Here is a 15943-nt window from a genome sequence, read left to right on the forward strand (position 1 = left end):
TGCAGAGCTGATGCAAATGCACAACTATAAAGACACCTCTACAAAACACCTCTCTAAGTTTAGTAATGCTTCAGATTGACCACTTAAATGGAAGGAGTAAGCTCTGGTCAGCAGACTATATTCACATCTGCCCCACTAAATTTAAACTCGTAACAAAAAACAGAATTGCACAACATCTGCCCTGAACTCTGAGTCAGTACACCATGGAGATACCAAAGATAGGTACGACAGGAAGAAAAAAAAAAGAAAGAGAGTGGGTGGAAAAAAGGAGGGAGAAGAGAAGAGCAAGCAACAGCAATGTAGGAACAAATGCAGGGACGTTTGCAAAAACACTCCAAGAATGTGTCCTCACCAGTAACCTCAACTCAGCCAAGGAGCTGCTTAGGACCCAATTCTGAAGCCACGTTTGTACTCTGGACTGTGAGACACAATCCTCTGAAGCACTACTGGAGTTGGCGATACTATCTCTGTGCTCCAAGTCACACGTGCACGCTGGCAGAACAGGAACTCCAGATATAACACACCACAGCCACACCTTCACCAGCAGCAAGCAATCCTTTCCCGGCAGCTTACAAAGGGATACACAAAATGCTCCCAACCTTACATTCAGGGAAAAAATTGGGAATAGTAGACCAAAACAGATCAGTCCACAACACGCAAGCAGAAAATATTCTTGTTGCTTTCTTTCCAGATTTCTGAAATAGCAAACACAGGGTAGCATTTCCAAGGCAGCCTGTTCATCAAGCAGGAAGAGAGTGCATCATGCACACCTATACACTCACAAGTACCACTACACAGACAGATGTGTGAGAAAAGTCAGCTTGTTAGGACAGCAGCCTTCCTCCAAAGAAAGCAGAGAAACACATGCACTGAGAGATCAGTCTGCACAGCACATTACGGTATGCTGGAGTTTTCCCACAAAATGAATGAACCTTCTTGTCCTGGACATGGAACACTCACAATCCCTCAAGTCTTAGGGGGGGGATGGGGAAGGGGGGGATCTTCCCATAACTGAGCAAGAACAAATACTGCAGTGACCAAGACTCCAAAGATAACTTGCCTTCTTCAAAGGTTTTATTCTTCAGTGATGTACCTAGGCTAAACTGGACTCAGTACACTGTGCTGTGCAGTCTTTGTGAACTCTGAACCTTCAGCTGTCCATAGGAATAGCAACTGTCAATTGACATTTGACATTTCATGACTGATAGGCATTTCTTACCATTACTTCGTGGTGCAACAAAATTTAGAGCAGACACCTGCCAGGAGGAGCAGAGCTTATTCTTCAACTTTTTTTATTTTTACTTTTGTAAAATGAATTACAGGCTACAAAGTTTTGACACTCTCAGTCTTTCATGGTTGCATAATTGCACTGGCAAAGGATACTACTGAAGTGGAAAGCAGCCCTCTGAACACGGAAACTGGAGGACAAGGCCCACCAAGTACAAGCCCTCATCATTCCAATAACTTCAACCTACCATCATCCACCACAGTTAGTAACCTAACCCCAAATGTTATCTCAGGCAGTAGAAAATTCTACTACATGAAGACAAGGGTAACTAGTTTGGCACTAGCAAAGAATGAAATACTCCTTTTACAAAGGTCAAGAGTTAAAGTTTGTGTCTCTGTGGAACAGACAAAAGAACTGCAAATTTCCATGCTTTTATTAAAAGGAAGTCACCCTCAAGCCTACAAGCAATGCTACACATAATAAAATGGTGCATGCAATAAAAGGCTGTGCAAGTAGATCTGTCTGCTCAGACAGCCTGCACTGGCATGGGTAGGGGATTCTGTTTTCTTAAGATGCATCCTACAAACCAGACCTGATGTTTAAAAAAGAAAAATACCCTCTTTGTCCCTCAAGAAAAAGTCCAAAACTTGAAGGATTTACTATTAAATATAAAAACTGTTTTTAAATGAAGTACCCTTTCTTTTAAAACCAAATCCAGGCAGAACATCAGTAAGTATTCACAGAAGCATTAAAACACCACTGATCATTCCACTCATTAGCTTACAGCACCGAAAAACCTACAACGTTACTGTGCAATCACCCCGACCTTTGCAAAGGCGCTCATACAACTCCATGGCTTTCACTTCCTACGGCAGCACAAAACACATAAATGAGCCATTAAACTCTCCTTTTACTTTTCGGAGTCTATGCATTCGATGCAAAACAAAGGCTGCACTCGGCCCCGGTTTCCAAGCCTTCACCCAGGCGCAAACCACAGCGACACAAGCGCTGCGAAGGAAAAATGAACCCTGTCAGGCGAAGCAGCGCAGGCTACCTGCCAGGCTTCCAGCAAACTGAAGCTAGACAGGGAAAGCCGGGGACGGGAGCCCCGAGCCTCCACGGGGCACAGCCGCGGTGGTGGTTTTTTCTCCTCCGCCCTCCAGTGGAAGGAGCCTCCGCCCAAGCCCAGCATAAACACACGGTACCGAAAACTTGGCCAAATTAGTGGAAACTGGCGGAAAAAAACAGCCGTGCCTGACGCGCGCCTCACATGATCGGCTGCCGCCCCCGTCCCCCTCCCCAGCCCGGAGGACGGGCTGGCTTAAGGCAGGCCGAGAGCAATCACTGAGGAGTACGAGTCGGCAGACAGCGAACCCGAGGGTGTCCCGGGATGGCCGCGGCCGGCCAGGGGCGAGCCCGCCGAGGGGCCGTGGCGGCAGCCTTTAGCCCGGCGGCACCGCCCGCCTCACCTTCGCCATCTCTGGGATCCGCCGGGCCGGGTCCGAGTCCGAGCCTGCGGAGAGAGACACGGCAGTGAGCGCCCGCCCGGCCCGCCAGCCTCCCCTCGCCTCCCCTCCCGGCGCCCCTCGCTGCGGGGCAGCGCCCTCACCGCAAGCCGCTCCGCCGAGCCGCCGCCGCCCAGAGCTACCAGGAGCACTGAGTCAGGCGGGAGGGAGGGGCCCCGCCGCTGCTCGCCTCACCCGGGGGCCCGGCCAGGCCCCACCCCGGGAGGGCGGCGAGCCACGGCCGCCTGGAGGCCGGGCGGCGGCTCCAGCCCGCAGGACCGCGGGGCTGCCAGGCCTCGGCACCCGCCTGGGGGAGGCGGTACCGCGGCCGAGCGCCCCTCGCTGGCTGCTGAAGGGGCGCCGAGCGGGGCAGGTCCCCGCGGGGAAACGCGGAGAGAAAGCCTCCCCCTCCCCCGGGGCTCGTCCCTGTTAGACGGTCGCTTTCTCCTCCGTCTCTGTTGTGCCGTGGAAGGGTATAATTAGTGCTTTGTTTCTTAGTAATAATAAACCTTTTAAAAGAAAAGTTGCATTTGCAGAGAGATAGGCTCCAGCCGGTGCTCAGGCCCCCTCCCGATGAAAGCCGTGTAGAAATTGGTCCCCATTAATCCGGAGAGGAGCATGGCCCATCACTGAAGGACAAGTCCACACCGCATTCTAAAGCAGGCCTTCTACTCGCTGACCTAGGTTGGCTTCCAAGCCAGCTAGGTGAGCAAAACAAGCACAGTGCTGGGACAGAATGTAGGGGCTGTAGTTCCAGACTGTCGGTACGCTGAGCATTTCGGGTAACGGTACTCGTCTCAACATTTTACAGCAGGACCATTCCACTGAGCCAGGAACAGAGAAGATACATCCAGTTTGGGAGAGCAACGAGGATGCAGTCTGCACAGCTGATCAACGAGCACTTTCATCTAAAGCTGAGGACTTACTCCTCACCCACACAAATGCAATCCAGCTGTGTGTCAGATGAAAGCAGGGAGAGAGACTGCAACACAAATGGAATTCAGTGTCTTTGCCAAAAGACAACATGAACATAATCTCGCTACGTGAGCATTTTAACATGTAACAGTCACTTCTGACTTCAAGTGAGTTGTGTTTACCTCAGAAAACACCTACAGAAATGCAGATTGTGATGTAAATTTAAATATTTTGTCCATCATTTCTTGTTGCCCCAAAAGTGCATGTACAGTTCAGCAAAAACATGAGATCCACCCAGCTGGCTTCCTTTGCAGGACTGAGGATCAAATGGTTTGCTAAAATGGCCTGATTTATTTATTGAAGTCTAATTTGAATCTCATCCATTGAAGCAGCATTCCACACATGCTCAAAGATGCATGAAGGGAATAGTGAGCAGCTCATACTACACGTCGAAATGCACATGACGATCAGATATAGAATAACGATATTTAAGAAAAAATTATGCATTATGAAATGGTTTAAAAAATAGTAGTTGACATTCAAACGGGTTGCTTTTAGTTTGAGCACAACCTTGCTTACACACACCCACCTCTTTCTGCAAAAGTCTTTTTCTCCTTACACATTATATCCAGAGCAGATACAGGCTACGCTGCGATCATGTTTCGAGCTTTACCATCTAGAAAGTGCACACATGCACACACAAAGAAATGCAGTGGGATCCAAATCTGCCCTCTAACACACTCAAAAATTCTGTCGATCAGACTGAGGCACATAAGCACAGCGGTAACTGTGTGCCGAGCGCCACATGACACAGGTGTGAGCACAGCCAAATGGAATTCAAACCTCACTGATGGTTCAGGTGTGTGATAAGGAAAAGTTACTGGCTAGCATGAAAGCTAAAAAAAGGCTCTATCAGTATCACGTGAACAATTAATAAGGTGTCTAGAAACTAATAAAGCTGTAGTCCTTGTCACTGAAATAAATTAATAGAAACTCTCTGCTACAGCAAGCGGCACACACAAAGATTGGTATGTTACCTTTACTGATGCAAGTGTATCAAACATCACAAATAAACCAAATCCTGGAATAATCTGGAAAAAGGTGTGTATTTGTGTAACAAATTATTTAGCAGTTAGCATCTGACCACCTGGAACGCAATTGCACTGCCTCAGAAAGAGGGCAGTCCTCCCTCTCCTCCCCAGCAGTAAGCTCCTCCTGGCTCCCGGCGCTGCAACACAGCCTTTGAATTCTTGGCTTCCGATAATGCCAAGTCTAGTTTAAACCAGGCAACGTAACATAAAATTTCTGCTAGCTTAATGGAAATGTTGCAACTGTGTCATGTGTGTAATAGCACAGTAAGAGGCAGGGGGGGAAAGGTGGTTTTCTCCTCACCTCTTCTTATACCTTCTGACTTGTGAGGATGGATTTTTCTGGATTACTGCATTTTTGTTTCCTATGCCTTATTTAGTATCCTTACTAATTTATAGCAACTCTCAAATTTAAGGAAATTATCAAACAGATGTCTTAAACTCCATTTTTCCCTTCAAACTTTTTGTTGGATGTTGTGGATTTGGAATCAAATTAACACATGCCATTTCTTCTGCAGTAAGTGTCTCTGTGTACCCTTTGCTTCTCATTTCTTGTGAAGGAAGTCTACCATTTTCTTTCCAAGTTATTTGAAATGGTTTTCCTCTCTTCTGCCTTTGAGATGCTTACACACAATAGTTTGTTATTCCAATCTATGTGCACAGACAACCAACCAAGGTAATGTTTAGTCAATCAAAGGTAACCTCTGGATTTCTAATCAGTGAATGACAGGGAAAAGTTTCTTGGATGTGAGAACACAGAATATTTTCCTGCTCTGGAGGGGGTCCGAAATACATAACCCAAGATGAACTACTACAACAGTAAGAAAAGAGTAAACAGGAGAAGAGAACGATCTTCTTGCCAACAGATGAAGTTAGGAGCAAGATCTACTCTAGTCAATCTATAATGTCATCAGTATTTATTTAAGCAAGAAAATATTTGCATAACTTCATGAAGCAATGAGGCCTGGGGATGCAGAGGGAAATGTTAGGGTAAAACCACGTGAAAGAATAGCTAGTCCATTTGGCAAGAGCAGATGTTTCGGGAAAAAATCTCCTGATCACCACAGAACTTCAGCCTTTGCATTGATTTGAATGCAAAGGGAAGAGGCAGAAATAGCTATACCAGCAAGTCCAGAATGAACTTGAAGACATGAACATATAACTGGAGGAAAATGCATATTGCACTGACTGCCTTCAGTGGACACAATTTAAGTTGGGCTAAAATAGTTACAGATGGTGACTCATAAGCACCAGATGCAACACCTTCATGGTCACCATGGGCAGGTATTTAATCTGACAGCGGCTCTAGCATTCAGTAGTGTTCACCCACAAGCCACAAATAAGCCTTCTAGACTCAATACAATTATTTTTCTCTTTTTTTTTTTGTTTTAATGAAGCCAAATTTTCACACAAGTGAAAAAACACCACAGTAGGTGAAAGCACTCTGTCCCCCTTCCAAGCCCCTCCCTGCTCTTTGCAGCTTCAAACATTAGCAGAATCATACCTGGATGTAACCGTCTGCTTCCCAGTGCTGCTGCTGGCACAGTGCACTCCCAATCCTTCCTTAATACAGAGCTGCAAACACCTGGAACAATAAAAAGCAATAAAATATGATGAGAAACAGAGTGGCAGTGCCTTAATGATGTGTTTAGCTCCGGCACACACATGGCAACTTAGCAAGCAGGGCCCTGACAGTTCCCAAGCCGCTTCAAGGCACAGATCTTGTCCATATAGAGTGAAATTCTGAGGTAGGTCTCAAAGTCACACTTTCAAAGAGAAGCAAATTGCTGAAATATTACACTGAGGCAGCAGATGCCTTGATTAAGCAATCAGGAAGTGTTCAGCAGCCAGAAAGCCAAAGTAACCTCAGAAGCACATTGGCAACCTTGCACGTCCTCGGGAGGCAAAGATGGGATTGCATCCATTTGGGCATAAGCTTTGGGGTAATTTTTTTTGCTCTGGAGATACACTGGCTAGTGCTGCTGTATCATTGCTTACCACTTACCCGACTCAAGTTCTCAAAAAGGGATTTTAAAAGCTACACATTAATCCAAAACTGCATGATGACAAAAAAATGAGATGATTAATCCTCATCAGGGCTTGCTTGCTGTGCATTTCTGTTCCTCTCAACAAGGTGAGGACCTGGGAGACATGGGGCTAGCCTGGAACCCTACTTTATGGTACTTCACAGCATCTTCCTCCAGAGGAGGCAACAGGAGAGAAGAAAGGAGGACTATCATGGGGACCATCTTCATTTGTCAAACACTTCTCTACTTTTGGGAGAACACAGGTTTTGTTGCCTCCCAAAGAAGTACTCCAAAAACCACCTTCTGTATATTGTTTTCCTTTTAAAAAAATCCCAAACCTCAGTATAATCTGCACCTCTGGACCTAGGTTCAATAGCCTGTAGGCAGGATTGCACATTACATAGGACAAAACTAGTATGCACATGCTACTCGGAGAAGTGTGACCTCAGCGAACCTCCTCACTTCTGTATCAAATTCAGATATGCAAGTAGGTCTAGGCATATTTATTTAAAATAAATAAGCAAGCAAATTTTCCTTAAGCACTCACCACAGTATGAAGTCCAAAACTGCCATCACACCAGTTACAGAGTCATTACAGTTGTAGAACGGAGGCAAAGATTGCATACAAGAATCATCAGATATGTGAATTGATTAGCTTGATATGGGGTTTCTGATAAGAAGCTGAAAAATGTTTCCAAAGTCTGGTTGTAGCACTAAAAGGCATGTGCATGTTTTTCCAGAATCAATGTAAGTCTTAGAGGATGAAAAGTTAGCACAAAAGCAGTTACTTCCAATAGCACGCCCTCTTGCAGCTGCTGTCAAGAGCAGGCTGCTAGATCACAGAAAGACCAGTAACTTTGTTTTTTTAACTAGATAAATAGAAAGATGGATGGTTTGCTTATCAAGACAGTCTTGCAATGGGTGTCCTCATCTCCTGCCCAAAAGCACCATACATCATTTTGCTACCAATAATATTTCTGAGCTACTAGATGATCCTACACAGCTACCTTTAAGTGCATTATGGAAAAGAAAAAAAGGAGCAAAGCCCATATAAGAAAGTTTGCTTCTGCTATGTATCCAATGGCTGCTGAAAAGGGAAAGGGCATTCAATTTATCTATCACAGTTGGAGCACAGTAGTCACATTAGAGCCCTTTTCACATGATACAGAAAGGCCAAGGGACAGTTAGTGTCCTAGCTAAAATATTTTCTCTTAAAAAAAAAAAAATCCCATTTGAAAATATTTTAAAAGGCTATTATAGAGGTTCTGAAGTGCAATAGGCTTACCAAGGCAGATTTTCAGGCTTGGGAAATTTCATGGAGCAGACAGTTTCCTTATGAAATTATAACTGAAGATCAATCTTAAATGCTTTTCCACACTTTAATGTCTCTTTGGAAGTGAAATAGTCAAAACTGCTTGATGAACCACAACTCAGAAGCAAAGGTGAGGGAGGAAAAACAAAAGCAATTTCAAGTTCATGCTTTGATTAATACTGACAGAGAAGAAATCTGTTCTGTTCCAGACTGGGTGCCAGCGGATGGCAATTTCTCAGTGCCTCATTTCCCTCTGCTCTCACACAAGGGCAACAAACAGTTCAGCTGTTAGCACAAATGAAGACAGCTTTGTGCTGCACTCTAGCACCTTGGGTGGAAGATAAGAGATGAACACTAAGCAGTTGCACTATTAAAGTAAGACAGAAGAGGTGAAGGCAATACTGGTTTAGAGGCAGGGTAAAAAGTTCAGATTTTAATACTGACGAAGTTTATAAAACGCTTTCCATGCTACATGTGCCAGCATCAGGGGACTGCTGAAGGACAGGCTAAGAGTACAAAGTAGAAGATTTAATATTTTTTTAAAAGCACTTTGAGACTTGCTTTGGAGACTAAATATTGGCTTATACTCCAACAAAGACAAATTCCTGTAAGTGATTCATTACTTCTAATCCACAACCCATTACAGAGCGGTACTCTGTCAGATTCTTGATTTCTCTTGGGACACCAGTATGATGTGAAAAGGTTAATAGGAGTTAAGAGCATTCATACCAGTTACAGCACCAGCAGCTGAATTCCTCTTACCAGAAAAATATTTTATTTTCTTTTAGTCAGAGGAGTTGCAGGTTTCTACAAAATTGTCTTTAGACAAAGACACTTCACAACAATGTCATCAATGCAATAATCTCAATTCAAGCAAAGATAAATCACTTGAGCTAGATTCCAGTACTTCTCTCAGGCCAGGCTTGATCTCCAGGCTGCCTAGTTCTTCCTCAGAAACAGAATTTCCATCCCTGATGACTAGTGATATGGACTCCTCCTCTGGGGCAAAGGGAGAGAAAAGGAGCCAGGTGCTTAGGTCATATTTCTGTATTTCCAGCTGTTTTGCACTACAGTTTATCTTGAGCAGATAACTTAGGCTTTGTGCTCTGCACACTTCCACACAGTGATGGTGTGTGAGGGGACAGCCCATCAATAATAGCAGCCCACTTGCTTTGTCCCCCATCTAGGAACTTCAAGCATTGTGCAAAGAATTTAGGAGCCACCACAAACCTTTGAGATAGCACTAAGTATCAAAAGTAACCAATGCCAGATCAGAAAGATATTTCCCTTAACCAGTTAAGCCTTTAGTTCTGCTTAGGAAAGAGAAGCAGAGAGAAAAATAATTCAATTCTGTTAGCTCAATGGAAACTGGAAAAATCTGAGGGGAGAAAATAAAAATCATCCATGAGCGGTTGTCTCCCTCTCTGTGGGGAAGAGAAATAAGAATCGATTTAGCTGAAATGAACTGGCATAATGTGACTAAACAAGCTTGGCCTTTGCATTTATTATTCCCAAATACCTCTAACTGAGGTCCTGTAACAAGACCTCTTTCTCATCAAGGGACCTACCACTAGCATCCCCACGAGAGTCTTGAGATACAGGAACACTATTATCTTCATTTTCAAATGGAGAATAAAGGTAAGCTGAGGCTCAGGGGTTTCCCCAAGGTCACAGCCAGTGACTGGTAACCGAACCCAGGTTTCAAGTCACAAGCTACTGACTTTGCACTGCTCTGTTCTTTCTCTCTCTACTTTGCCAAAGGGCCTCAGTGTCACTGAAAACTGCCTCATTGGTTTACGTATTCACTGATGAAGAAGAAAAGAACACATAAATTATTCTAAAGGTGCCAGGACAAGAAGCACCTTCCCACCTCTGCACAGCACAAGCCTTGGCTCCTGTAAGTAAGAAGAGAATCAGACCCACTAAATTTTAGTTTGATGAGGAAATAAGCCTGGAGGCAAAACCAAACAAAGCCTACATCAATTTGTTTTCTCTTCAGCCTTTTATTAAGTTTCTAAAACACGTTGATCTCAATCTTCCACATCACTATTCATCAAAACCCCAAATAACAGAGTGCTTCAATTGCAGAATGTGTGCAGCCCACACCACCACCTAAATAACCCAACAGTTTTATCAGCAGGCACTGTTGTCTTAGAGAGCTTTAATAATTTGTCTGGAACTTAACTTGCTTCCATTCTTTCTTCCCATAACTTTTCATACATTCCCCTGACATTGGATGATTAGTGCTCCTGTAAACACAAGAAGCATTTTTAGCACTTCTCTCAAGACCTCTAAAGTCCCTTTCCTAGTTTCTATAACACATTTTGACACCTGAACTAGGACAAATCTCCCTAAACTGCCAGCACAGGAGTAAAATCTGTTTTAATTGCTCCTGATAAGTCATTGCCGAGACACAGGCACTCTACGTTAAAAATGCTCCATTACTTTACTTAATTTTGAAACTTTAAAAGGTGAGCAAGTCACAGAAAGGTTTATGTATGGACAAAGCCACGCAAACACAAGACTTTGGCTGTAGTCCTGTACAGGACAAAATGCCATAAACCTTCTCTCACTTGTGCTCATACAAGGTTGAAGGGCCTGCCGCAGTATAAACCCCAATTGCGCCTCAAGAAAAACTTCAAAGACACTTCTAAATAGCATTTCTTGGCATTCTCCTGTTCCCACCTTGATGATTGCCAGGCACAAGGGGTTTTTTTCCTCCATTGATCACTGGCCATACTGCTCAAAAATAGGACTAGGTTTCAAGTAGCGTGATATGCACGTCTTTCATAATTCTCTCTGGCTCATATTGTCAATCTGTTTCTCTATAGCAACAAATGCTGGGTATTTGAGGGGGGGGGGGGGGGTTGTTGGTTTGTTTTAATGAAAGGTGAAATTTCCAGGTGACAAATTTATTCAAGGAGTCCAAGTTTTAGCAAAGTAAGGCAGCAAATATAATGGACTTCTGATAAATTTGTATGTGAAGTCAATATTGCCAGTAGTTTAAACTTCTCACCCCCATCATGTTTTTAAGAGCTGACTGTATGGCAGAATATTTCTGTTCTTCCTAAACTACCTGTTTGTCTGAAAATAGACTATTAGACTGGGAGAAATGCCTGTGGTAACTTTCCTCTAGAAAGTCTCCGTGCCTCTTCATCCTTCATCCACCTCATCTGGTGGAGTTTTTGTTACCTTAATTTGCATTTTCAAATATAAAACAATTAATATAGCACACCAACAACTTCCAGTAGCAGTAATCACAGCAGAGCTTTAGATAAACTTGAGACAGGTTAGGGTCCAGAACATAGTAACTAATTACATCCTGATGCAAACTGCAGTTCCGTTTACTTAAAGGAGTTCCCCCAGCCCTAGGAAGAACATATATTTAGCTATTACTCAGGTAAAGTATTCTTAAAGGCAAACATAGTTTTCCTGATCATATTGACAGCTTTTTGTCATGCTAATTTTTCCAGAGTGGAAGGATGAATTTAAAGTCAGGGGCTGTGAGTGAGTCCTTTTCAAGATCCACTATTAGGCTACAATGAAATCCCCAAGTCTCTTTTTCCAGGAGTGATGTGGTTAAAATAACATTTATTCTTCATAAAAGCACCTGGATGAAAATCTCTACACAAAAACTGATAAAAGCACTAAAGCCTAAACTACAGATTAGCACTGCTTTCGCAGTGTGCATGTAGCTACTGCCACGTATCCTGATCCATTACCAGACCAAAAACCAGACCAGTTTTTGGCATTCAGATGCAACAGGATGAGCACATTTGCAAGGGGAACCACAGACTGCCTTGTGTTAAATGCCGTTCTCTGCCTCCTCCTTGTAGATCTCAAGCTCTTCATTTTGTTGCATCCGTTTCCAATCAGTAGTTTGAATGACTTCTCATGGATTGTCTGCAACACCGCTTCCTTGCCCATGCCCCAGGTAATCAAAACCCTACAAATAAAATTGCTATTACATTTCAGGTCTGGAGGTCATTGCTCAAAAAAAAAAAAAAATCATACACCTAGATACATGCACAGAGCTAAGGAGTGAGATGCCACAACCGAGGCAGCCAAATCATCTTCCCAGGATGAGAAAGAGAAACATCCAGACCTCGCTATACCTTTGCATGTTTGCCTGCACTTGTAGCAGCAGGTCAGTGAAACTGGGGTTAGAGAGCACTCCAGTTTTGATGCACAGCTTTTCTAAACATGGCAAATCTTGCTCCTATATAACTGCACACTTCCCATTTCTGGGCTGGTGAGGACAAGGGAAGAAATTCCTGCCCTGATCCCTCCAACACTCTTAAAAACCTCAGGCCTTGTAGTGCCACTGGCAGAGGCAGGATCTGCAGCAGCAGGCTGTGAGCTGTGGGAAAAGGTGGGGCATTCACGTCTGTGCCATGGCACGAGGCGAATCAGCACATTTGAACTTTGCATCCAAACTACCAAACATGAGCAGATGCATTTTATTCTTTTAATACCCAACTTATTTGCTCCCTGGTGTTACATTATTTGCTGAAGACAGCTGCAGACATAAATTACCTTTTTTCCTTCAGCCAAAATAAATAAATATTTATGGCTAATTAGGACTTCCCTTTCCCTATTGTGTGTTCACCTGGCCGAACTGCTGCAGTAAGAGGCAATGCTGTGAGGCTGAGCTGAGCAAGGAGAGCACCCTGACATCCCAGAAATGGGTAGCAGCCCCTGTGCCTCTAAAACACAGGAAGAAACCAGTAAACACACAAACTTCATAGCAACACCCGCCTCCATATGCACAGTCATTAAGGGCAAGCGACATCCCCTCCTGCCCCACGTCATGGCTCTGTGGGTGAGAGCTGCAGAGACAGCTTTGGTACTTGCTGGTGTCAGGAGGATGGGGCCAGACTCTTTTCAGTGGTGCCCAGCGACAGGACAAGGGGCAACAGGCACAAACTGAAGCATAGGAAGTTCCAGCTGAACATGAGGAAGAACTTCTTCCCTCTGAGGATGACGGAGCCCTGGAACAGGCTGCCCAGGGAGGTGGTGGAATCTCCTTCTCTGGAGATATTCAAGACCCGCCTGGACAAGGCCCTGTGCAGCCTGCTGTAGGTGTCCCTGCTTCGGGAGGGGGGGTTGGACTAGATGACCCACAGAGGTCCCTTCCAACCCCTACCATTCTGTGATTCTGTGATTGCTACAAGGGGTCTCAGGAGCTTATAGCAAGAGGATCAAGAAACAGTCCTTTGGAATCTAGAGGCCAGAAACCTGTATTGGTTGAGCCTGCCTGGTTTTGGTGCCCTAGGGTATATAATCTGCATGAATTGAATGAAGGCGGTGGTGAATGTCACCATCTGAATGTGCATAGGTGGTATTCCACGGTATAATTCATATACTGCTGCACAGAGGCACAAACCCTCTGCTCAGACCTCCACACAGATGTGACACACAGCACAATTGATGCATAGCTTTGCATCAATATTATTTTTAAATCAAAGGAACATGCAAAAAAGTACTTTATGCCAAATATCTCCCACTGTTAGTGGCTACAGAGCCAAGGGCTTGGGTTTTGTACAAGGATTTCATTAATATGTATATTCCATTACAAAGCTGCTGCTATACAGCAATTCAAAACCAAGTTATCACAAGTTATTCTTCTGAACACAGTGGCAGAGAAGGATGCTGCATTTTGTCAGAGCCACATTCCCAGTCTCAGCTGCTGTAGGAATTTTAGTTAAATCAGGTTAAACCACTCTTAACAGCAAATTTTTCAAAAATAAATACGGTAATAGTCAAAGGGGAAGTGAAAACATGAATGATCTAAATGCTGACTCGCTGAAATCCCTTCCCATATTTCAAACACAAAATAATACCAGTGGTTTTGAAAGCAGCATAAACTTTATAGAAAACGGGACATCTAGTGGCACTGCACGGGAATTGCGGCACAGAGGAGACGAGGTCTCCTCAAACCGTCTTCTATGAGGACTGTGACAAAGCAGAGGAATAACAGTGATAGCACGTAAGAGTCCTCCAAAATCCTGGCAAAAATTTATTCCAGGAGTTCATGCAACAATTACCCTTTCAAAATAATTCAATAAAATACCACCAAGTGATCAGGGATGTATTCCACTTGATGGGTTTTGGTTTTGTTGGGTTTTTTTTTAATCACACACTTGCTCTTTGCTTCCCTTTCTCCCACAAAAACAGTCAAAAGTTTACATGATGCCATCCCACTGCATCTGATGTTTGTCTGTAATAAGTTAAAGCGGAGAGCTCTGGTGTTGGGGGAAAAAGAAAGGCTCTGTTTACCTCCACCATCCCCTGCTCACCCTCGTATTTGATCCCAGAATGCTTTTCCTTACTCAGCCTTCCCAGCAGCTGTAGGCAGATCCCCCCACTAGCTCTACTCTTTTCAGTATGACAGCGCAAGCAGGCTTCTGTAAGTAAAATGTTCCATACCAATAGATAATCACACCAGGAGTTTGTCTTTAACACAGGAAAACTAATTTCTGGGCTGGAAATGCGCCCAATACAGATGCAGTAGGGTCAATGAAGAAAAAAAAAAAAAAATGAAAGGTCTTGAGGTTTTTGATTTTTTTTGTCATCAGTCCTTAATAAGACTTTGCATTTAAGTTTGGATTAGGTGTTAGACATTGAGGAAATGGATTTCATGCCTGAAAAACTGCACACTAGTAAATCCCACAGTAGTGATAAACAAACAAGGAGAAAACAGTAAAGCCTGTAGATCAGTCAGGTCACTTCAGTACAGACTGCAACCAAAACCACCCCAAGTCATTTCATTTCTCTCTCTGCGCTAGCACTGAATAGAGTTTCAGTACTTTCTAGCATTCAAATAACTCCCTTCAAAGGAAGGCTGAAAGGGGAAAGATTTTCACAACAGTGAACCGTCTGTACAGTCGAGGAAGATTTCAGCCAGGCAAACCTTTTTAAAGTTGATATTCATAAAAGACATCAAGCAAAAAGCTTTCAAATGGTGAACAAGAAAGCTGGTCAGGCATTGACTATGCTCAAAGGGCTGGACTAAACTGGAGATAGCAGATTTTTTGTTGTTGTCGTTGTTGTTAAAAAGAAACTTTTAAAATTTAATTTCTCTTTAAATTAACATTGCACAGTACCAGGATTATGTATTTACTTTAAAAATTGAAGTACTTCTGTAGAAGCTCCCAGGTAATATTTCATTTCTCAGAGCTGCAGGCTGAGACAAGCGAACAGATTAGTTTGTTACACATCTTTTCACATCCAACAGCTCTGCTCTGTCACAAGCATTTGTTGATGCTTGAGGTCTTTTACTTCTAAAATGTTGTCACCTTCAGGTTTTCCCATGGAGCCTGCCGTTACTTACAGTGCTGGCAGCAGAAAGGAGAGGTTGAAAAGGAAACTTGTTTGGGGGCTTAGCACCACCAGTAAAAGCCATACACTTGCCACCAAAGGGGGGGACTTCTGGGAGTTCCTTCAGCAAGTTTCCTCAAGGCAGCTCCTAGTGACCAGCCACCCACGTGGCAAAACAAGCCTGCCTCAGGATAAACACTCCTTTCCCCCCTAAGTGCTTTCACCCACTTTGCACACAGCAACAGGACAAGGGGAAAAAATGCTGCGTTTTCCCTGAGCTGAAGGACAAATCTTTGTTTTTCCTGGCATTGTAACACATTTTCTGGCAGTCTTTTGGGTTTCTGATGAGCATTTAAGTTGCAGAAAACAGTGCACACAGGCACAGCCCTAAGCCCATTCAGATTTGGCTCCAGCGACCCAAAATTTTGGCTTCATCCACCACAGGGCTCAAGGCAGGTGGGTCACCTCAGCCCATGCTCAGGTTTTGAGAGGCACATGAGCTCCCCCCGTTGGTCCCTACCAGAGGCTTGCGTTGTATTCCTGACAGG

General features: G+C 43.9%; 1 protein-coding gene across 2 annotated transcripts in view; it reads right to left on the reverse strand.

Moving 5' to 3' along the window:
• The window catches only part of ANXA5 (annexin A5), a 55948-nt gene that overhangs the window by 21578 nt on the left and 18427 nt on the right, over positions 1–15943 (reverse strand). The window contains exons 2-3 of one of the 2 annotated variants that reach the window (XM_075420918.1): positions 6241–6321; positions 2698–2741 (exon numbers count right to left, since the gene is read on the reverse strand). In XM_075420918.1, coding sequence (XP_075277033.1) covers positions 2698–2706 — 9 coding nt within the window. In that variant the 5' untranslated portion in view covers positions 2707–2741; positions 6241–6321. Of the gene's footprint in view, positions 1–2697; positions 2742–2837; positions 2964–6240; positions 6322–15943 lie in introns of those variants that run through there. The other variant, XM_075420917.1, reaches the window with a different exon arrangement.

This window comes from Opisthocomus hoazin, chromosome 5 (genome assembly GCF_030867145.1).
Source record: "Opisthocomus hoazin isolate bOpiHoa1 chromosome 5, bOpiHoa1.hap1, whole genome shotgun sequence".
Lineage (NCBI taxonomy): Eukaryota > Metazoa > Chordata > Aves > Opisthocomiformes > Opisthocomidae > Opisthocomus > Opisthocomus hoazin.